This window comes from Sorex araneus, chromosome 4, assembly GCF_027595985.1.
Source record: "Sorex araneus isolate mSorAra2 chromosome 4, mSorAra2.pri, whole genome shotgun sequence".
Taxonomy (NCBI): domain Eukaryota; kingdom Metazoa; phylum Chordata; class Mammalia; order Eulipotyphla; family Soricidae; genus Sorex; species Sorex araneus.
Window position 1 is genome coordinate 58,734,111 of NC_073305.1, and position 19,462 is coordinate 58,753,572.

The 19,462-nt window shown below is 38.9% G+C and overlaps 1 protein-coding gene across 9 annotated transcripts in view; it reads right to left on the reverse strand.

Annotated features, from left to right (window-relative positions):
* Positions 1 to 1,545: 1,545 nt before the first annotated feature.
* Positions 1,546 to 19,462, reverse strand: part of CADPS (calcium dependent secretion activator) — a 527,814-nt gene continuing 509,897 nt past the window's right edge. For all 9 annotated transcript variants that reach the window (XM_055134465.1, XM_055134464.1, XM_055134468.1 and 6 more), the window contains 2 exons: positions 6,210 to 6,314; positions 1,546 to 2,760 (listed from right to left, as the gene is read on the reverse strand). In XM_055134465.1, the coding sequence (XP_054990440.1) occupies positions 2,581 to 2,760; positions 6,210 to 6,314 (285 nt within the window). In that variant the 3' untranslated portion in view covers positions 1,546 to 2,580. The remainder of the gene's footprint in view (positions 2,761 to 6,209; positions 6,315 to 19,462) is intronic.

Below are 19,462 nucleotides of genomic sequence, written 5' to 3' on the forward strand. Positions count from 1 at the left end.
TCTTTATCCACATTCCTCTTCCAGTTCCTTCAGTGAGGGATGCTATTCAAGGACCTAAGATCTCTTGCTAGGATTCAGTTAATTCTCTTTTTGAAGGATTCCTTTCCTTTCCTCCTTCCTTAGCTCCCCTCTTTTCTTTTCTTCTTTCCTTTTTTAACCCTGGTTTTAGAGACACCATCTTTTCATTTTTTGTCTTTTTGATTATGCCGTTTAGTTATCTTCTGTGGTCACTTAGCATATTTCAGGGCTTCTGACCATTTTCTTTCTTCCTTCCTGCACCCCCCCACCCCCAACAGTTCCTATACTAGAAAAGTACTGTGAGACGCTTCCTATTTACTTTGTGTGTGTGTGTGTGTGTGTGTGTGTGTGTGTGTGTTTACTGCTGAAATCAAACCCAGAACTTCACCCATTCGAGTCACGCATTGTGCTCCACCACTGAGCCACACTCCTGTCCCCTGCCTTGGTCATAATTGTTGCAAGAAATGTGCCTTAGTTTTGCACCTAAAGTATAATATATATGTATTTTAAATCCCAATTTTGACACACTGATTTAGCTGTAAGATGTTGGGTGATGAAAGAAGTTGTCTGTATCTGAAAGATGTACCCCCATTATTGTTACTATCAATTCTATGCTATCTTCTCTAGTGTTTCTTCATGGAATTGTGTAACCAGTGGGTAAGTTACCTTTGTTTTTCTGACATCAATGAGAATAATAACAACTCTCTCTCTCTCTCAATGGCTATTGTGAGATTTAAACAAGGCAACACCTGCAGAATACCTGACACAGAACAGTTGCTCAATAAATGAGGGTTATTATAGAAACCTTGCCAAAGGCAGGGAGTAGTGATTTGTACCCCCAAACTTTAAGGACCAAAGAGACTGGGATGTGCTATTATTTTAAAAGAGTTTGACTTTAAAAGAACAATCTGAGTACCTAGTCTGCTTGGGAAAAGTAGATAGTTCTGTAAACCCAGGTCAGCCCTTACTTAAGGCAAGGTCAGCCTGATTTTGAGACACACACATAAAACAGATAAAGGTACAAAACATTTGAATTCGCATGCCTAGGTGATTATATTGGCAATAAGGACTGGGGAGCTAGAGGAGTATTCCATATCTTAGAGAATCTTGTAAAATGTTTTAACAAATATATAAGAATCATATATAATTGGCACACACTTTGTTTGAATGCAAACACTGCTGTTAAAGTGGTGCTTAAAAACAGTTTGTTGGCCTTCTCTTCTTACAGGAGAAACATTTCTCTCGTTTACACCACTTTCTTGCTTAGCAAACCCTTATTTATCCTATAATGCAAGCATAATCTGCCCAACATGTCCAAATGCCCACAAAATTCTGAATTAGTGGAGTGTGAATTAGCAGAATCTTAGGCTATGTCTCCTAGAGACACACGGTTGGAAATGACCCTCTTTAGTCATCTCAAGGCCACGCTAGGAAAATGATTGATTTCCTACTTCCTTCAGCTTCACTTTTCAATTCTGGCTGTCAAAGAAGATAGAGGGGGGAAAGAACTCAAATATTTTGTCTTAGGACATTGGAATAGTTATTTATTGAGAAGCCACAGTTTTCCACACTTTCTTAACTGTAGGCTTAATATAAGGCAAAAGCAAGATGGATCCACTACTTTACACAGAAAGAAAGAGCTCTGCAGAGGACCCCAGGGTCATGCAGTTACAGATCAAAATGCAATGTACAAGGACAAATATAAAAAACAGTATGGAACAAAATAACTTAAATTATGGTTACAATCTACGGAAGGAAATACCCATATCTTATTATAAACACATTTGTAGTCTAAGATTGCAATTTAAATATTTAAGTTTTTTTACATACACGGTTACTGAAACATAAACGCAAAATGTAACATTTAATAGGATAATCTTTGATAGAAGACAGTTGCTCTGAACTGTGCTTGATATTAACTCATGATAGATCGCCCTTGCTGTGGCAATGAATAGGCTCAATCTGTTGGTAAGTAGCCATCCTTTTTTTTGGCTAACTAAATGGAATAAGTGAAGGATGGGTTAACAAGGATACCAGGGATTCAATTTGTCATTATAAGGGAACATAAAGAACCAAAATTGGTTTTTGGAGCCTTAACTTTCATTTTTCAAAAACAAAGTAGACCTATGTGCTATAATTAATTTATAGTACTTGGTTATATAACTGGCATCCACATACATGAAACAACAAAGTGAAATTACTCGGTGTACTTGCCCTCACATCCATTTACCATCAGTGCATACACAGAACATTAATGAAGCATCATTTAACTTTGCTGATACAGGGACACCTAGCAGTTAGACTATGTATTCTTCAGAAACGGTATTTAAGGAATGGTGCTCCATATTGCTTGTAAACAGATAGACATGGAATTGGGAAATTGTGGAATCAAAGGTCATTTGCTAATAATCTTGGTATCACAGAGCTAAAATGGCAATTGTATTGGTAAACATCTCATGGGCATGATAGTTGACAGAAAATTCCCTAATGGGGTTAACTAACAGACTAAGGACATGCATTGATTACAGGACTCCGTCCTAGTAGACTTTAGGCCTAATCATTCTAATCATCTTCTTCATCTTCCTCATCGCTGTCCTTCATGCTGATCCCCTGCAGGCCACCTCCCTCACTCACTGATGCGGTGGCTTCCTCTACAGTAAGACGATTCCGGATGGTTTCATAGGTCTTGCTGTTTAAGGTAGAGTCCAGGACTCCTTGCAATCGGAAATCTCTATAGGTTTTCTAAGAAAGGAAAAGATGCAGTGGTGAGGGCGACCTCATCTCCAGGAAAGGAAGGGAAAGGATACAAAGTATACGTGGGTACCAGAACACTGACCTTCAGCTAAGTGTTAAACTTTTGCATTGTCAAATGAAAAGCCACTAGGCTCAGATTTCACTTGTGCTGAAAACTGAGATCCCGTTGAATGACAGAAAATGAGAAATGGTGACAGGATAAACTGTATTAGATGAGACGAAGCAAAGAACATAAGCTTGTGTGTTTATTCAGTTCCATAAAGGGAAATGTTCCATAATTGTTTGGGTTTCTCTCTCTCTTTCTCTCTCTGGTTTGGTTTTTGTCCCTTAGGTTAGTATAATGTAATATGATAGACAGTATAAGGGACTATAACATACAAATAACAGATCAAACAATTATGGTATTTTGTGATTTCTGTTACAGTCTGGTCTTTAGTAATTTTGAGGCTTTTAACTGCGTATTCCTCTGTCTCATTCACAAGACAGACATATGTATGTTGGTATATGAAACCTATTACGGGCAGCAACAATTATGGAGAAGATGGAGTGCTAATGCCTCATCAATATGTTGCAGGCATGTGACTCATTTCTCATCTCCTTGAGAAACAAATGTATCAATTTCTTTCACAACTTCATGGTCTCAAGGAAAAAAATTGGCTCTTTTTCAAGAACAATGGTTTGGTATTACAGTACCACAAATTCTTTCTTTGTTCCTTCAGGCAATTTCTCTCGGATTTCCTAGGTATCCCAGGGACTGTTTTTCTCAAAATGCCTCAGCGTTAATTGAACATGACCAGAAGCATCTGACTGTTGTCTACTTCATGATTTTTTTTAAAAGGTCTCTCTCTGACTAGAATTCTTTTTATCACACTGCATATCATTTCAGCTACTAATTCTGCTGTTTATTTCTCTTATTGATAGAGGATACTTGCTAAAAGGACAAGAGAAGAAATATTACATGCTTTAATACCAATTTTATCATGAGTTCTAGTTTTTAAATAGTGCATTCAATGTAAACATAATATCAATATTCACAAAGTCATAGGCTCTTGAAGGTCATATGTCACAATGACGGCAGATGTAGTTCAGTTTAGTGAAGTCCAGCAATGTAATATCAGGGGTTTGGATGGATCCCCTTTGCATTTGTCACATGTTTCCAACATAAGTAGCCATAGTCCCTTTTTTTCTTTTGGAAAAGAAATCCATCTTCAACTCTAATTTAAATGATCATCCTAATTATGTATATATTTGCAAGTTTCTTCTAGAACCTGAAATCTCCTGAACTGTCTTCATTTTGATTTTTTTTTTAATGAGCCTGAGTAAATGCTAGGCATGGTGTAGACCAGAGATGCAGACAACTTGCAAGTTCTTAATTTTTTTCTAAATCAATTATTCTGTTACTAATTAGAATAACATAATACTGAGAAAATATGAGGGGTGGGGGGTGGGAAGAAAGGTAGAAAACACTTGAGTATATTCTTAATTTATTTAAATTCTAGAGCAGTGTTCCCTGACTAGATTCATAGTAGGGATCACAGCTAGGCTTTTTTAGGGGGGACGAAGGTAGTTGGGCCACAACCACCAGTGCTCAGGAATTACTCCTGGCTTTGTGCCCAGGGACTACTCCTGGTGGTATAGGGGAGGTACCGTATCTGGTGTTGGGAATTGGAACTGGGTCAGCTATGAGAAAGGCAAGTGCCTTAACCTCTGTACCGTTTTTTCTGGCTCACAGCCTCTCTAATCCTCCATTTTGTAATCTTTAAGTAGGGGATCACCAAATATTTATACAATGTCTGATGAATGAATAAATGCTTGCTTAATAATGAAGAAACTGAGATATAGAGGCAGGGAAAAAAAGCCAATATTTTTGGAAATTTGCCTAGAGACAAGAACTCTGAGTAATGTCCTCACTGTAGAGGGGTTGAATCCTGCTTTATTCCCTATATTTTGTCACGAGTTAAATCTAAGCTACTTTAGGCAAAAGTAAAACGTCATTTTGGAAATGATACTTTGTCCCTTACCTGAGGTTCATGTCTCTGCCTCTGACTCTGTATCTCTCTCTGTTTTCCCTACCCTGCATCCACCAAGGGTAAGAATAATTCTCCACTCATATATTTCATTAATAAAATACTGCAAACTCAACATTCCTAATATAGATCTGAGAATATCAGCAATGGAAGGTTAGTTAAAAAATATTAAAATCAGCAATTTCTAGTAAGATTTATCCAGTAATGGTCGAAAAATTCTTCCAAGGAGTATCTGTTCCCAGAAGAATAAAATTAAAGTGGCTGGAGGCAACGGCGAGTGAGTTTGCCTTCAGGAACTAAAGTAAGAAAATATGCAAATCAGACTCAATCCAGAGTCTGAGCACAAACATTTCTTTTTAAAGTCATATAATACACCGCTGCCTGCAACCTTCCCTGGGTGCACTCTTTGTGAGATCAAATACAGATGATAATAATTGTTTTTAATTACAGTCAACGGAACAGTAATTGGTTTTAAGTTAGCGCTGGGGTAGAAGAGTACCTTCAGTGAAATGCGGTGCTAATCTGCAAAAGACTAAGAAATAGGGCAGCAGTGGGGGTGTGGGGTGGGATATTGGGAAGGAGGAGGGGGAATTTTGGCAAACTGTTAAGAAATAGAAATTCAGCAACTGGTTATTGTTAAAACATTTTAAAAGAGACTGTTTTGAATGAAATTTTGCATCCAGCATATTTAAAAATCCACTATGGTGAAGCATCAAATGGAAACTGAAATGATCAAAAACGTATTTACCCCCTTCTGTGATCTTATTATTTCATGTAAACCACTGAGATTTCACGCTGAAATAATTATCATTAGTCCAAGGCGCACACACTAGAATGGTGGGGGGGGGGGAAGCTACTTTCAGGGTATGTTATCTCACCTTTGTGATCCTTTACATTTGATTGTATACACGCATTGTAAAAGAAACAACTTCAATTAACGATGAGAACAATATTGATTTGCATCCTGATAATGATCACAGGACATATTTAGATATAGCTAGAGGTAAATATTTCTATTAAATTAGTTGTGGCATATTTTTATTTAATTAAACCAGAAACGAAATTGTAATTGATGTGATTAGCAGGAGGGGGGTACCCAAAGCCAGCTTTAGAAAGTCTAATGCAGAGGACACAATGACCCCTGAAGTCTTTTTTTGCATAACAAATACACACACAGTATTTTTCAGCCTGCATAAAATATCGAATTTCTTTTTATTAAATTTCCATTTAATACTTGACTAGTAATTTAATGATGCATACCATAGTGATTTTATAGATTTTTCTTGTGTGAGGTACTGTTTTCGAACTCATCTTGCTTTTATACCCAAATGAATATTTTTATGTGTTTAGGAACTTCATCAGCTTGTCAGTGGGTTATTTGCAAAGAAGAGTAACTATATTTTCTTTTACCTTTACCATCCTAATTAGTGTTTTCAACTGATAAATGTGAAGCTGTAAGTCCATTCGGTCCGTCAGCCAGGTGCAGATCACATTCATGGAGCTGTTGTACCATTGCTGAAAAAAGAGACAAAAGTTCTCCAACCAACATGTCATGAAACATTTATGGAGCTGAGATGGCACATTTGTGGAGCACCCTGCTCTGATGCAAGAGGAAGCGAAATGGTTAAAGAAAATTCAAGAGCCTAGAATTCAAGAACATGAACTGACGTAAAATTACAGGAAATCAAATCAGCTATAAAAGGTCACTCTGGATTCTGCACCTTGTCTTGATAAAAATCTCATATACCATTCCTAAAGACCGCCTTTGGTGCTTCTGATTCTCCTTTTTTGCTAATTAGACTCAGGAGCTGAGAGTCAATTCACTATCTCTTTCGATTTTCTTTTGCTCTGGTCTCAGGTGACCAGGAAGATGAGGCTTCTGGACGGAAGCAATTGGTATCATTCACTACTACTTACCTTTTGAAGGTGCTGGGTCCTGTCTATTTAGGACGGAATGATGGGAACCAGGCTAGACGCTGTAGGAATTTAGGGTGAAGTTTTACCTTTAATGATTCTATTAGGGGTATTCAGATAGAGACAAAGAGTGAGGGTTTCTCTTTAAGGGCCAAATTATACCCGGGGCAGCTTATGTGCCCTTATGATGGCTATGCAATCTGTTTTAATCTTAACACCAAAAAATTATGGAAGATGAGAGAGGGGGAAAAAAAAACCATCTACAAATGAGCTCATTTCAAGCTGTTGAAATCATACTTCCCCTTAAGGGGGTTAAATTTTGCTTCTTGTCTGTGAAAAATGCTTGAAGCTGTGTCACTTTAGACTGCCACCCCTGCGGTGCAGGAAGTCTCTGGTGCGGTATAATTTTGCAGTACTGCTCATATATTCATAAATCTCACTCGGAGACATATGAACAGTGTTATGAAGTGTCAGTATGAAAAAAAAAACTAATCTTTTAAACTTCACCAGGTTTCATTACGCATTGCCGCTTATACCAAACAATTTACAAATAAAATGAAAAGGTGTGGATGGACCTATATATGTTTTTTTTTTTTAAATGGGGCATCTACACAAACTGTGCAGAAATGATATAAAAAATAAAAAGGAATGGTTAGAGAATGGAGGCAATGCATACTCTCCGGCTCGCCAGCCCGCATACATCCATACTCACGCACATGCACGCGCACACACATTGCACACCAGTGGGGATTTGAAAAGCATAAATAAAAACATGTTTCTGATAGTAACTCCACCCTTTCTCACCTAAAGATCATCCAAAATCAGTTTATGCCTAACACTCACAGTTTTTCTAAAGCCTTGTTTCTGACTTAATTTCTGAAAAAAAAAATTAATTTGGGTTTTTTTACTTGTAAGGTAGAACTGCCAAGTTTCACCTTGCAAGAAACGACACAGTCTCAGCCATGGCGTGCAGAAGCCCTCTCTTTGCAATCTTTCATTTCTGGGTTCCTTTCCTCACCAGAGCCAACTGTGGCTCTGCTTGGAGCCCAGCCGCAAACAGGGACCACGCCACCCCAATGGAGGCAGCACTGCAGCCTCACAGCCAACTTCTGCTCTTTTAAAGATCATGGAGGCGAAACTGTCAGTTTTAGGAACCTTCTGTCCCTCCCCAGAGAGCAGGCGGGGTTGGGGGTGGGGATTTTCCTCTTGAGATTTGCACTTCACTCCATGCAGGGAATGCAGTTGCCCTGGTCAACTTGCTTCAGGCGTGGACAGGTTTTTCTCTAGAGGAGTGAGAACCTCGTAGGGAAAGTTTTTCCTTTTGGCGCGGGCGGTGCAGCGTGGGGAGGTAGTGGTGGTTGGGTGGGGGTGGGGTAGGGGAGGGGGACTGAGGGTGGGGTGGGAAGGGTGTTTTTGGCACCTCCTGCTTTGGGATTCTGGAGCTTTTGTTGTCACTGTATCTGGATTTGTTAAGGAGTTCAGGGTCAGGAATAAAATTGGGACATTGGGACTTCTGCAGTCAGGCCTTCCTTGTAGCAACAGGGCACGCTGGTGTGTTCACCCCTGGTCTTGACTCACATATTTGCTTGCTATAATCGAGGGTCTCTCATAACGTGAGTGTCACAAACACAGCCATCCACCTCTGTCTCCACTTTCTCGGATGGAAAGTTGACCTGCGAGGAACCTGGATAGCATCCTGGCCGCATATCCAAGCCCTTTGATGGGTGCATCTCAGAAACACAAAAGAAGAATGTGGGCACTCTGGCTTCAAGGCAGAGGTGGCATTTTGCTTTGGCTGTGACAACAGGCAAACCGGTGCTGGCTTCTCTCACTGCCAGCAAGCTTGTGCAACATGCCTTTTTCTTTTTTTTGCTGAGAGACGTGCCACCTTTCAGGGGGGAAAAATAATGCAACCCTGCTCTCCTTTTTTTATATAAATAGTTCCCTTTCTTATAAATGGCTCTTGGAGAGTAAAATAAATAAATAAATAAAAACACAAAGGTTGAAAGCCATCAATACTCTTTTCCTGCTGCTGAAAGGGTGGGAAGGTAGAAAATGTATCTAGCAATGGAGCAGCATATCACACGTACAGATTTCCACCCCAGGAGAACAAGAAAGCCCTGGAACATCCATGCTTTTCCTCCTGGATCTCACATCTAGCTAAAGAAGTGTAAAAAATGTATGATGCCCCATTGGCTACACATTTAAAGAGGCAAAAGGGAGTAAGTCACTCCATTCCAAACCTTATGCTCGGTAGATGAAATTGGAGGCACTTTTGGATGCTGCAGAGTGCTAACTTGGTTTTCCAGAAAGGCAGGCGCTTAAAGGCATTTGGATGTCAGAGAAAGCAGGAGTCACTGCCTTCTAGAACTTTAAAATGTTAGAGGTGACAGGGATCTTCCATGTTATTCTTTGCTGAGGAAGAAACAAAGGCCCAGAGACATTAAGTGACTTGCCAGTGTCACAGAGCTAGAATCGATAAATGGCAATCCTCCAGGATTAGGCGCTAGATTGAAACAGCTGATCATCTACTCTTCCCTATGATTGTAGAGAAGCTTGCTGGCCACAAGAACAGATCTTGTGCATCTTTGCCCAGCTCCAAATGCAGGGACAACACATCGATAAGAAGAGATCATCCTGGGAGCTTTTACACCATGGAAATTGGCAAATGTCACAGGCCAGGAAATTTTCCATCCCAGAAAGCTAGTTAAACACTCTTCAGAACACTAAAAGGCATCTGGGAGGTTTTTGCTTTTCCTCATGCTGTTCACAGAGCTTAACAATCATATTTTATTTCTTTAAGATTCGTGCTCATATAGGAGATTTGTTAGTATTCTTCAATAGAGAAAATGTATAAAACATTTCAAGTTCTCCCCTTTTTCTTTTCTCTTTGGTTAAAAGATGCCATGTCCCCTCCCCCTTGAAGAGATATTCTAACCCCAGGGTACTAAAAGCTTGGCTTTTTTTTTTTTGGCACTCTAAACCCTAGAAATAAAAATGGAAACGTAGTAATATGAATTAAGTTTTTAAGTTTGATCATGATTACTTGGCTGCCTCCCTTATTTCAGGTATAATACTTGGAAGCTTCCTAAATAAGTTTACTTTAATCCTAAGGGGGGGGGCAATGAGAACAATAAAATCCCTAGTATCTTAGGAATCTTTAAAATGTGCTCTCTGGGAATTTTTCTGCGAAGGTTTTGGAGGTGTAACCCAAAATATGCCCACTAAAGCTATAGCCAACAAGATAATAAGGGCCCCAAAAGTCAGAAACTTCTTTAGTAGATGCACCCAGATCTGAAGGTTAGTTTTTAAGAGAAGCTGGGGGAACTAAGCTAAGACTTTGTCATTGAATTCTTCTTTCTTCTTTTCCACAATGTTGCCATTAAGAGTACACGCCTTACTTAACTTTTATTGGGATTTGTAATCTTGGGTCAGTTATTGACATTCTCAGAAACTCAGTTTCTTCATAAGAAAATGGGTATTGGGGCTGGAGCGATAGCACAGCGGGTAGGGCATTTGCCTTGCACGCGGCTGACCCGGTTTCTAATCCCAGCATCCCATATGGTCCCCTGAGCACCGCCAGGGGTAATTCCTGAGTGAAGAGCCAGGAGTAACCCCTGTGCATCGCCGGGTGTGACCCAAAAACCAAAAAAAAAAAAAAAAAATGAGTATTAATCAATTTTTCCTAGATTTTTTTGATGATTAGCTGAAGTAGGACTCAATAGAACAGCCTTAAAATTACCATATGGTAATAGTACCATCATTACCATAATCATCACAATTATCACCACCATCGCCATTATTTCTTTCTTTTACTCTCTCTCACCCTAAGAAATATAAGGAAACAAGGAAAAAACAAAGAAAGTAACAAGAGAAAACCACAAAGAGAGAACACCAAAAAAAGAAATTTCTTTGGAATTGTATGTGGAAATTTCTAGGACATGTGACTATCTCTTAGCAATGTAAATCAATGTCATTGGCTTTGTGGTAGTTCATCCTTCAAATCTAGAAAAACATCTTGGGTACAGAAAGCACAAGGTGAATTGTACTGATCTAGATTACTAGATTAAAAGGATTCAGACAATCAGAGATTTTTCTCAAACAAATATTCATTATACTGTCAGTTGGGTTTGGATGCCAAGTGGATAACCTTAAGTAGCTGTTTTACTGTCTGACCCTTGGCTTTCTTTTAGGATTAGAAACATGGGCTAGAGCAATAGCACAATGGGGAGGATGCTTGATTTGCATGCTGATGACCTAGCTTCCATCTCTGGCATTACATATGGTGCCCCAAGCCCTACCAGAAGTGATCTCTGAGCAGGAAGCCAGGAGTAATCCCTGAAAACCGAAAGCTGTCACCCCAAAACCAGAAACTAAAAAGGAAGAAAGACCAAAACAAAAAATAAGGAACAGTATCTACTTCATAGGATTACTGTGAACATTAAAAGGTATGATTATGTAAAATACTTAGCTGAATGATTATTACTAAGAGCTCAAGTAAACTTGTCATTAATTAATGTCATATGTATAAAACATCTTTTATTTTATATATTAAAAACATTATGTATACACACAAAACATTTTATATATATGATTTTGGGCCACGGAGGGCTGTACTCAGGATTTACTCCTGGCTCTGCATTCAGGAATCACTACTAATGGTGCTTGGAGATCATATAAGGGGATCGAAGCTGGGTTGGCTACACATACTGCCAATGCCCTACCTGCAGTACTATTATTCTGGTCCCTATATTTTAAATATTAACACAAAGAAGATTTTTGGTTCATTTCTAGTTAATATCAGATAATTAAAAGCAGTTATAATTCAGGTCACACATTCTGTCCTACAAATAAACCAACTTTCTACATAACGTATCTCTTCTGCAATATATTGGCCACCCTATAGCCAGGATTAGGGTAAGCTCTTGGAGCGTGATCTTACAAATTTAGAATGGGTAGTCCTTAATATTTTGTTCATTATGGGAATTTTGGTATTAATTTTGACTTTTTAATGTGCTGAATTGAAATGCTATTATGTTGATTACTATATATTTTGGCTCTTCATAAAGTTCTACAAAAGTGTCTCCTCTACCTTCTGAGTCCTTACTCTTGGTTTCATTGTTCTCTTAGTTTATTCCTGGAAATCTTTTAGAATTGATAGATAAGGTGATTAATCCATAACTTTTTTCATAATGTAGGGTTCAAAGAAACTTTGGGCAATGCGTAATCAGCAAGTCAGAGTGTTACTATAGTGATTGCTGCTGCCTTTATATCTACCCCCTCATGATGGTCTAGATGAATTTAAATTCCTCGATTCCCACCTTCATCTAGATGTTAACGTGATGGCCTAAAGACATCTTACTGATAAGATTTACTTGTTGTCAGATTTATTTGTTAGCAACCACACATCACACATGAATGGCAATGGAAACAAAGCACTGAGACTGAAAGGAGAATGGACCATTCACTGTTTCTACACTCACTAATCTCAAGGGTAGTGTTTCCCTTTGGCTTGCCTAGTCCTCCCATAAGACCACACCATTTTGAGTCTTTTGTTGATGGTTTTAAAGTACTATTTGGTACAGGATTTTCTAACACAGAAAATTAAGAAAAGTGATTGCCCACTCACTGAAGTCTTATAGTGTACAAGCACTATGAACAGCATTCTATAAGGATTATATAACTTGATCATCAAGTTGAACTTCTGAGAAGTTAACAGTATTAACATCTTTGTTTGGGAGATGAGAAAAAGGGGTACAGATAAACCTAAATACTTTGCAATAGTGAGTGGTAGGACAGGTTTCAATTTGGTTATTTATACTACATCCATATGAGTTGGTGAAGTCAACTAAAATTTTTATATTGCAGAGCTATTTACAATGGCCAACATTTGGAGACAACTCAAGTACTCACTGACAGACAAGTGGATAGAGAAGTTATAGTATATATGCAAAAAGAATACTTAGCTATAAGAAAAGATGAATAGTCTTGCTACAGCCTGGATGTAACTGGATGGTGTAACACTAAGCATAGTAAGTTAGAAGGATAAGGACAAATACCAGCCAATCTCACTCACAGGTAGTATATAAAGAATAAAAAAAGAAAATACATAACGTCCAATGAAACAAATCCTTAGAATGACAATGAGCTCCGAGGATACCTCATTAGGGTAGGGAAAGAGTCTATGAATAAGTACCATCATCCATTCGTCTAGTGGATGGATGGATAATGGTACTTTGGTGGCAGGCATGGTGTAGTCACATTTTACCCTTAAGATATATGAACACTTACACTCATAAACGAAAGTTACTTCAATAAAGTTTTATTTTTTAAATAAAAGTAACTACTTGCTTATTCAAACAACTCTAGGTGTCTCCTCAGCAAACTCATTCACCACAGAACTGAAGGAGAAATGTGTGGGAGAGGAACCTGTCTACCTCAGATCAAAGCTCAGAGTGTCATTGAAAAAAAGTCCAGTTTGGGGGCTGGAGCAATAGCACAGCGGGTAGGGCATTTGCCTTGCACATGGCCAATCCGGGTTCAATTCCCAGCATCCCATATGGTCCCCTGAGCACCACCAGGGGTAATTCCTGAGTGCGGAGCCAGGAGTGACCCCTGTGCATCACTGGTGTGACCCAAAAAGAAAAAAAAAGTCCAGTTTTATTATCTCAATATGTTTTCTAAACAGAGCCTGGGAAGTTATGGATATTCCCCTAAAAAACATTAAACAGCTCAGAGATAACCATTATTGGGACTTAGCGGAAAGAATAGAAAAAGTTTGATGGTGATGTGATTTTATATTTCAAATAGATGCAATTTTATAGTTCAAATAGACATTTTTGTTTTTCTGCCTTGTAGTGCTTCCTGGCCTCATTTTTACTATCATTTAGGTTGGTAACATAGCTCCTGTTAGTGGAAGAAAGTTCATTTAGTGTGGGAAGTTTGAGTTTTCAAGAAGAACTACAACCCGGAAAGCTAAATTTCTCACAGTGTACTAAATTTTCCTAACTGAATTTTTGAGTTTCAAAAGTTATGACGTTGACCAAAATTTTAGTTATAAAGAATTATACAACACAAACTTTAAAAAAATCACAGTTAATAGGCAGTGTAAAAGAACCAGGGAGAAATCTGGTTTCATTTGAGGTTAGGCATACGTTATCAGGAAGCAAAATAAGAAAAGATTTTAGGCAGAATCATTAAATCAATGAAAATAGTCTAATATACAAGTCATCTCTTCCTGTAGTGCTTTTTCTTTAAAGAAAATTTTTACTGAAGTGTAATATGCATGCAATAACACTTTTAGCAACACACATACATAGTTCAAACAGGATACATTGTTTGGGCCAGGGACACAGATTAAGGTATGGGGCACCTGCCTTGCATGCACAAGATCCTGACTTTGATCCCGGTACCCCCAGAACTGCAGGGAGTATCCCTGATGGTTCAGAGGAACCCTGAGAGTGGACTTATGGTGCCTAACATCAAAGTAATGGGTATGGACCAGCCCTCTCATATTTTAATCTTGATAACCCCTTTCACATTTCTGTGCCTTAATTTTTCCTTCTGCAAAGTGGGGAGAATAAATGTCACTTACAGTTGTTGGGCTTAAATGAACTCTGTCATTTAGTAACACTGTCATTTACAATGAAATAACAGTGTCAGCACACACTGTAGCACTGTAGCACTATCATCCTGTTGTTCATAAATTTGCTCCAGCGGGCACCAGTAACGTCTCCATTGTGAGGCTTGTTACTGTTTTTGGCATATCGAATATACCATGGGTAGCTTGCCAGGCTCTGCCATGTGGGCTACACACACTAAATATTTTATGGTCTTAAATAAACCATACTCTCTACCTTGTTTCATAAATCCAAAATCACATCTCCTTAAGTGTGAGCTATTCAAGCTTTTGGAAAAATTTCTGATTGGCTTTTGCTCTTCTAAAAGCAGATAATTTGTAATGTGTTAGCATTACAAATATTTATATTTGTAATGCTATATATTTCTAGACTGAAGAGACTCAGTGATTGCTAGGGGGAATTTCTCTTTTTCTCTGGAAAGTACCCTTTCTCTGACTCAGCTCAGCCACACAAGAGAACTGCTTCAGCATCTTACTGGGAATGTCTCAGGAAGAAAGGACATATTATTTGCTGGCAAGTGGTCAAAGAGTAAGATTATAATTCGACCACACCCATCTGACTAAGTTCTTTACTTGGCTTTTTGTGACAAATGTGGGCTATAATTAATTTGAAAGGGGGAAACCCACAACCTATTTAAATTGTTGTATTGAAATACTGTAATGAAATCTTTTACATTTGAAACTTTCAATGCCTATTTCTTCCTTACAATTTTGGTAATATAAGAGCATGTGAAAAGCATCATCAAGGGTTTCTTTGCACTGCTAAGAAATTACCTATTGCTTTGTTAACTTAAGAAACAATTCCACATCCCTAGGGGTCTCTCGGCTCTGTGGATCATCAGGGATCTGGTGTATTCAATGTTCTAATCAAAATTCATAGAGGGTTTGACAAAGAAACCTTGGTTTGCTCAAGTTATCTGTGCCAAGTGGGCAAAGCACTAAACAACTTCACGCAAGTTTCAGGAGTTGTCAAAGCTCCCCACGGGCTGAACAAACACATTCTAAAGGGGCATATGGTCTGAGTGCTTTTAAAAATGGGTATACAGTTGAAAGATGCAATCTTTGCTTTTGTTGAGTGCTACTGTAATTTAGGATTTGATTCACCAGAGCAACTATTCCTAGAAAGGGTATTTCCCAGTCACAGCTTCAGGACGCTCATCTAAAAAGCACAAAGAAATCCAAAAATACCAGAAATCCAAATCACACACAGACAATAAAATCCACTTACAGGCTGTTGCAAGTGTTCATTTCAGTTGAGAATTATTTCCCCCCCGGAGAATATCACTACCTATAACTTGGTACTAACAATATTCAACCCTTTTGCCTTTAGCATCTACTTATTAGGAAGAGATAGTGCAATTGAAATAATTTTTTATACTAGCTTTAAAGTGTTAATGATTAACATTTTTGTTTCTTCTATTAGAATATGTATAGAATATAACACTTGAAGTAATATTATTTTAACCTCTTTTTAAGTGATCCAAAGAATGCCTAAATGTTTTTTTTTTAATTGAAAGTAACTTATTCAAGATCTCAGCTCTCTAAACCTGAACTGTGGAGAAATATCTAAGAATAAGCAAATCTTTAGCATTGACATTTCAAATGAATGAGCAAAATGATAAATCTGTACTTGGACTCCTGACTTAATGCAATGCAGCCTTCTAACCCATCTGTCCTAGCACTATTAATTGCCTAAGGGGAAATGCAAGGAAGTCCTAGTCCTGAAAGATCCTTTCTGAAAGCAGATCAAATAGGAGAGTTTCATTCAAAGCTTAGCTTACATGGACTATACAAGGTCTCTCTCTCTCTAGAAGACACTCTTTGTTTTTTTAAATAGCTTGATTAACTTGTTGGCAATCTCAGTAAGCTATCCAAGCTAGCCAAAGCCAGACTGGAAACAAATTTGTTGCTTCTGAATCAATTAGAATGTATGAAATCCAATAAGTCACAAATCCTCTTGTATCCTGTCTAATTTTATTGCCTTGGTATGGTGGGTGGTCCCCTGCCAGGAGGGTGATGGTCTCTGAAAGCCTCTTTCCCCCAGTAATCATAATGTATTGCTGGAAATAGTTTGGCATCATTGAAATGAAGTTAAAGATTATCTCCTAGATATCAACCCAAAGACAGAAAGGCACAAAATTGGAAAATAGAGGTATTGAGTGACTTTTCAATTGTGAATGCAACCAAAACTCAGATGCAAATACCTCTTTATCACCCTTTCCACAACCTAAGTGAGTGTTACTATATTTAAGAGCGAGAGACAGACAGACAGACAGACAGACAGACAGAGACAGAGAGACAGAGAGAAAAAGAGATCCAACAGTAGTTTCACTTTGGGATATAGTTGCAAAACACTGCAAGCAGGATATTGAATTGCTATGTAAATACTGTTTATACTAACAATACTTCCAATAGCGAAAAGGTAGACACAGTACATTTGCCAGAAGAACAAGCAAACAAAAGGTAATTAATACAGTCAGTGAAATAGTAGCCTTAAAAGGGATGTGCATTTTTGTCACATATTTCCACACAGAAATTATGCTCACTAAAATAAACTAAAGATAAAAATATAAATACTATGTTATTCCATTTATATGAGTATCTGAAAGAGTCAAATCATAGAAACAGACTAGAATAGTGGTTGTTAGAGTCTGGGGGTGAGATAAAGAGAATTGCTGAATGAGTGTTGCAAGACAAAAATTTTTGTAGAGACTGGTGTACAGCAGCACGAATATACTTAAAATGACTGAACTGTATGTTCCTAAGTGGTTAAAATGATAAACAATATTATGCTATGTTTGCTTCACCATGATTAAATAAAAATAATGGGAAATTGAAAAATCACTTTCCCTAACTAGAAAGGAAACTTTACTCAAGAAAGCTCAAAAAGACTCCCAAGGGCATATTCTAATCTGGAACATTCAACAACGTTTTATGTAAGGTGAGACAAACCTCTGGAAGATTAATATGGGTTTTAAATAAATAGTGGGCCTGAGACAATTTCTCAAGGCCAAGTTTTGAGACTGAAGAACAAAGAACAAATCTGATAGCATTTGCTCTATTATTTATTTGGTTTATTGAAAACACGCCATGAGGGAGGCCAAATTTTCTAATTCTGAAATAGAATTAAATCCAGCATAGAGATGAGAACTGAGAATTGCCTTAGAGAATTGGGTCCAATAACAAAATAGGTGCGTTTTTTTTCTTACAGGGTGACACATCATCTCATATTTTCACACAAACTCCTCATCTCCTCAGAAGCCCTTACCGCTCATTTTGTGTGCTCAGATCTGACTAAGGGGCATTACTCCGTCTACCCTGAGCCCCAGGATTCTCTAAACAACTGGCCAGCAGTTACCCTATCCAGAAGGATTCCTTTTACCACAGACTTATTCGAGTTTGGAGTGTGTGTTCGGGAAGGCCTTATTTTTAGGAAACAATTAAGTGGAATTAGGCTAATAATGTGAGGCAGGCAAAGCTTTGCCCTTTGCTGAGAAATAACTCCTACGTGGAACAGTTATACTAATATAAATCATGTATTTCTTAAATGCCTCAAAATGATCTTTGTACCAAGCTTGGCAATTAACACTGCCCCACTGAGGAGCGTTTATTCCCTGGGCTAAGGAGGATTAATCTCCGTGTTCATTCGACCAACGTCTTCCTTTGGGGAAAATATAAGGCTATGGGGCTGGGAACTGAAATTTCTGCAAGCAGGAATTTCTCCAAAGGCTTAATTCCCTTCTCGTCTCAGAGGGTGGCCGCGTGGAAAGGGAAGGCCAGAATCCCCATGCCAAGCCCAAATGAAGGACCATCCATGGACATTTTTAGGTCCACCTGTTCCTGACTGGGAAGATGAAACGATCTTTCTTCATGTGGCCTGAATCTCTTCTCCTAGGGGTCCTCCTCCTGTCTCCCCTAACCCCACTTTTGTCCTCACAGTAACCCTTAGCAGCCTTCTTCTGGGCCAGCAACCATAGATTCCCACCTTCATGCTTCGGCAGGAAGTGACCGCTGGGCAAAAGGGGGGACACAGACCCTCCAGTCAAACGCTTTGTCTCCTTGACAACATCCCAGCTGGTGGCCCAAGGAACAGACTTAATTTCTTTTCTTTCTTTGCCCACCCTTCCCACCCCATACTTCTTTCCCTCTTTCTCTAGACGCAAACGTACGACATCCAACATAAAGTTGCCGAAATAGCAATCTTGTCTCTGAATATATAAATTGCAAAAATTGATATGAATAAATCTGCAAGTAGCACACTGATTGTGGCACATTTTATCAAAAAACAGCGCTCAGTTGCTCAGTGGCTGGGGAGGGGGGTGGTGTCATTACACATACAGAAAAACATCTGCAAACTCCCAGTTTCTTTACTTAGAACTGAATGGAGGCCTGACCTCCTGTTCCTTGCCATGAACCCTGAGTTCACACTCATATTTTACATGTTACAGGAAGCCACAGCTCGCCCCAGGGGTGCTGCAAACAGACACGCAGAAGCCAGATGTAGCCCCCCCCTTCTGCTCCTTAATGCACCTGAAGAAGCCGGCAACTCGACATTCAAAAGCTGACATGCTCATAGCTTAAGGTCACTTCAGATTTTGTAAAGAGGAGGACAAAACCAGGAATGCTTCTAGGGCTGGGTGTCAGCGGGGAGGCGGAGGGATTACAAGAAACCTGTGACTCTGCCTCTTTCTGCCTTTGCTGGTAGTTTTTTTGTGTGTGAACAAGTGCCATACAACAGATTGAGCCTCGTATAAAGGCCTGAGACTGTGCAAGGGCTCCCCGCTGGGCCTCAGCTGTGCTTGCAATTAGCAATAGGCATGGAGTGATTATTGTTGGGGTAGCGGATGGCAATGCGAAGTGACAAGTTTTATGGGGGAAGTTGGGAGTGGGGATGCTCTGCAAGTTTCTTTCTTTCTTTTTTCTTTCATTTTTTCCCCCTTTTCTGCTAAAACCCTTCCTTGGGAGGCTGCAACCTCCCATCTCAGTGAAAGCTATTGCCACGGGCCACCGTTCCCAATCTTTCAAAAGCGTCTTAACAAAATTGTTGAAAGAATATTTTTCTCAGTGCTTCAGAATGCCAGTTTTCTAGGTCAGAGCTTCCTTGCTGCCC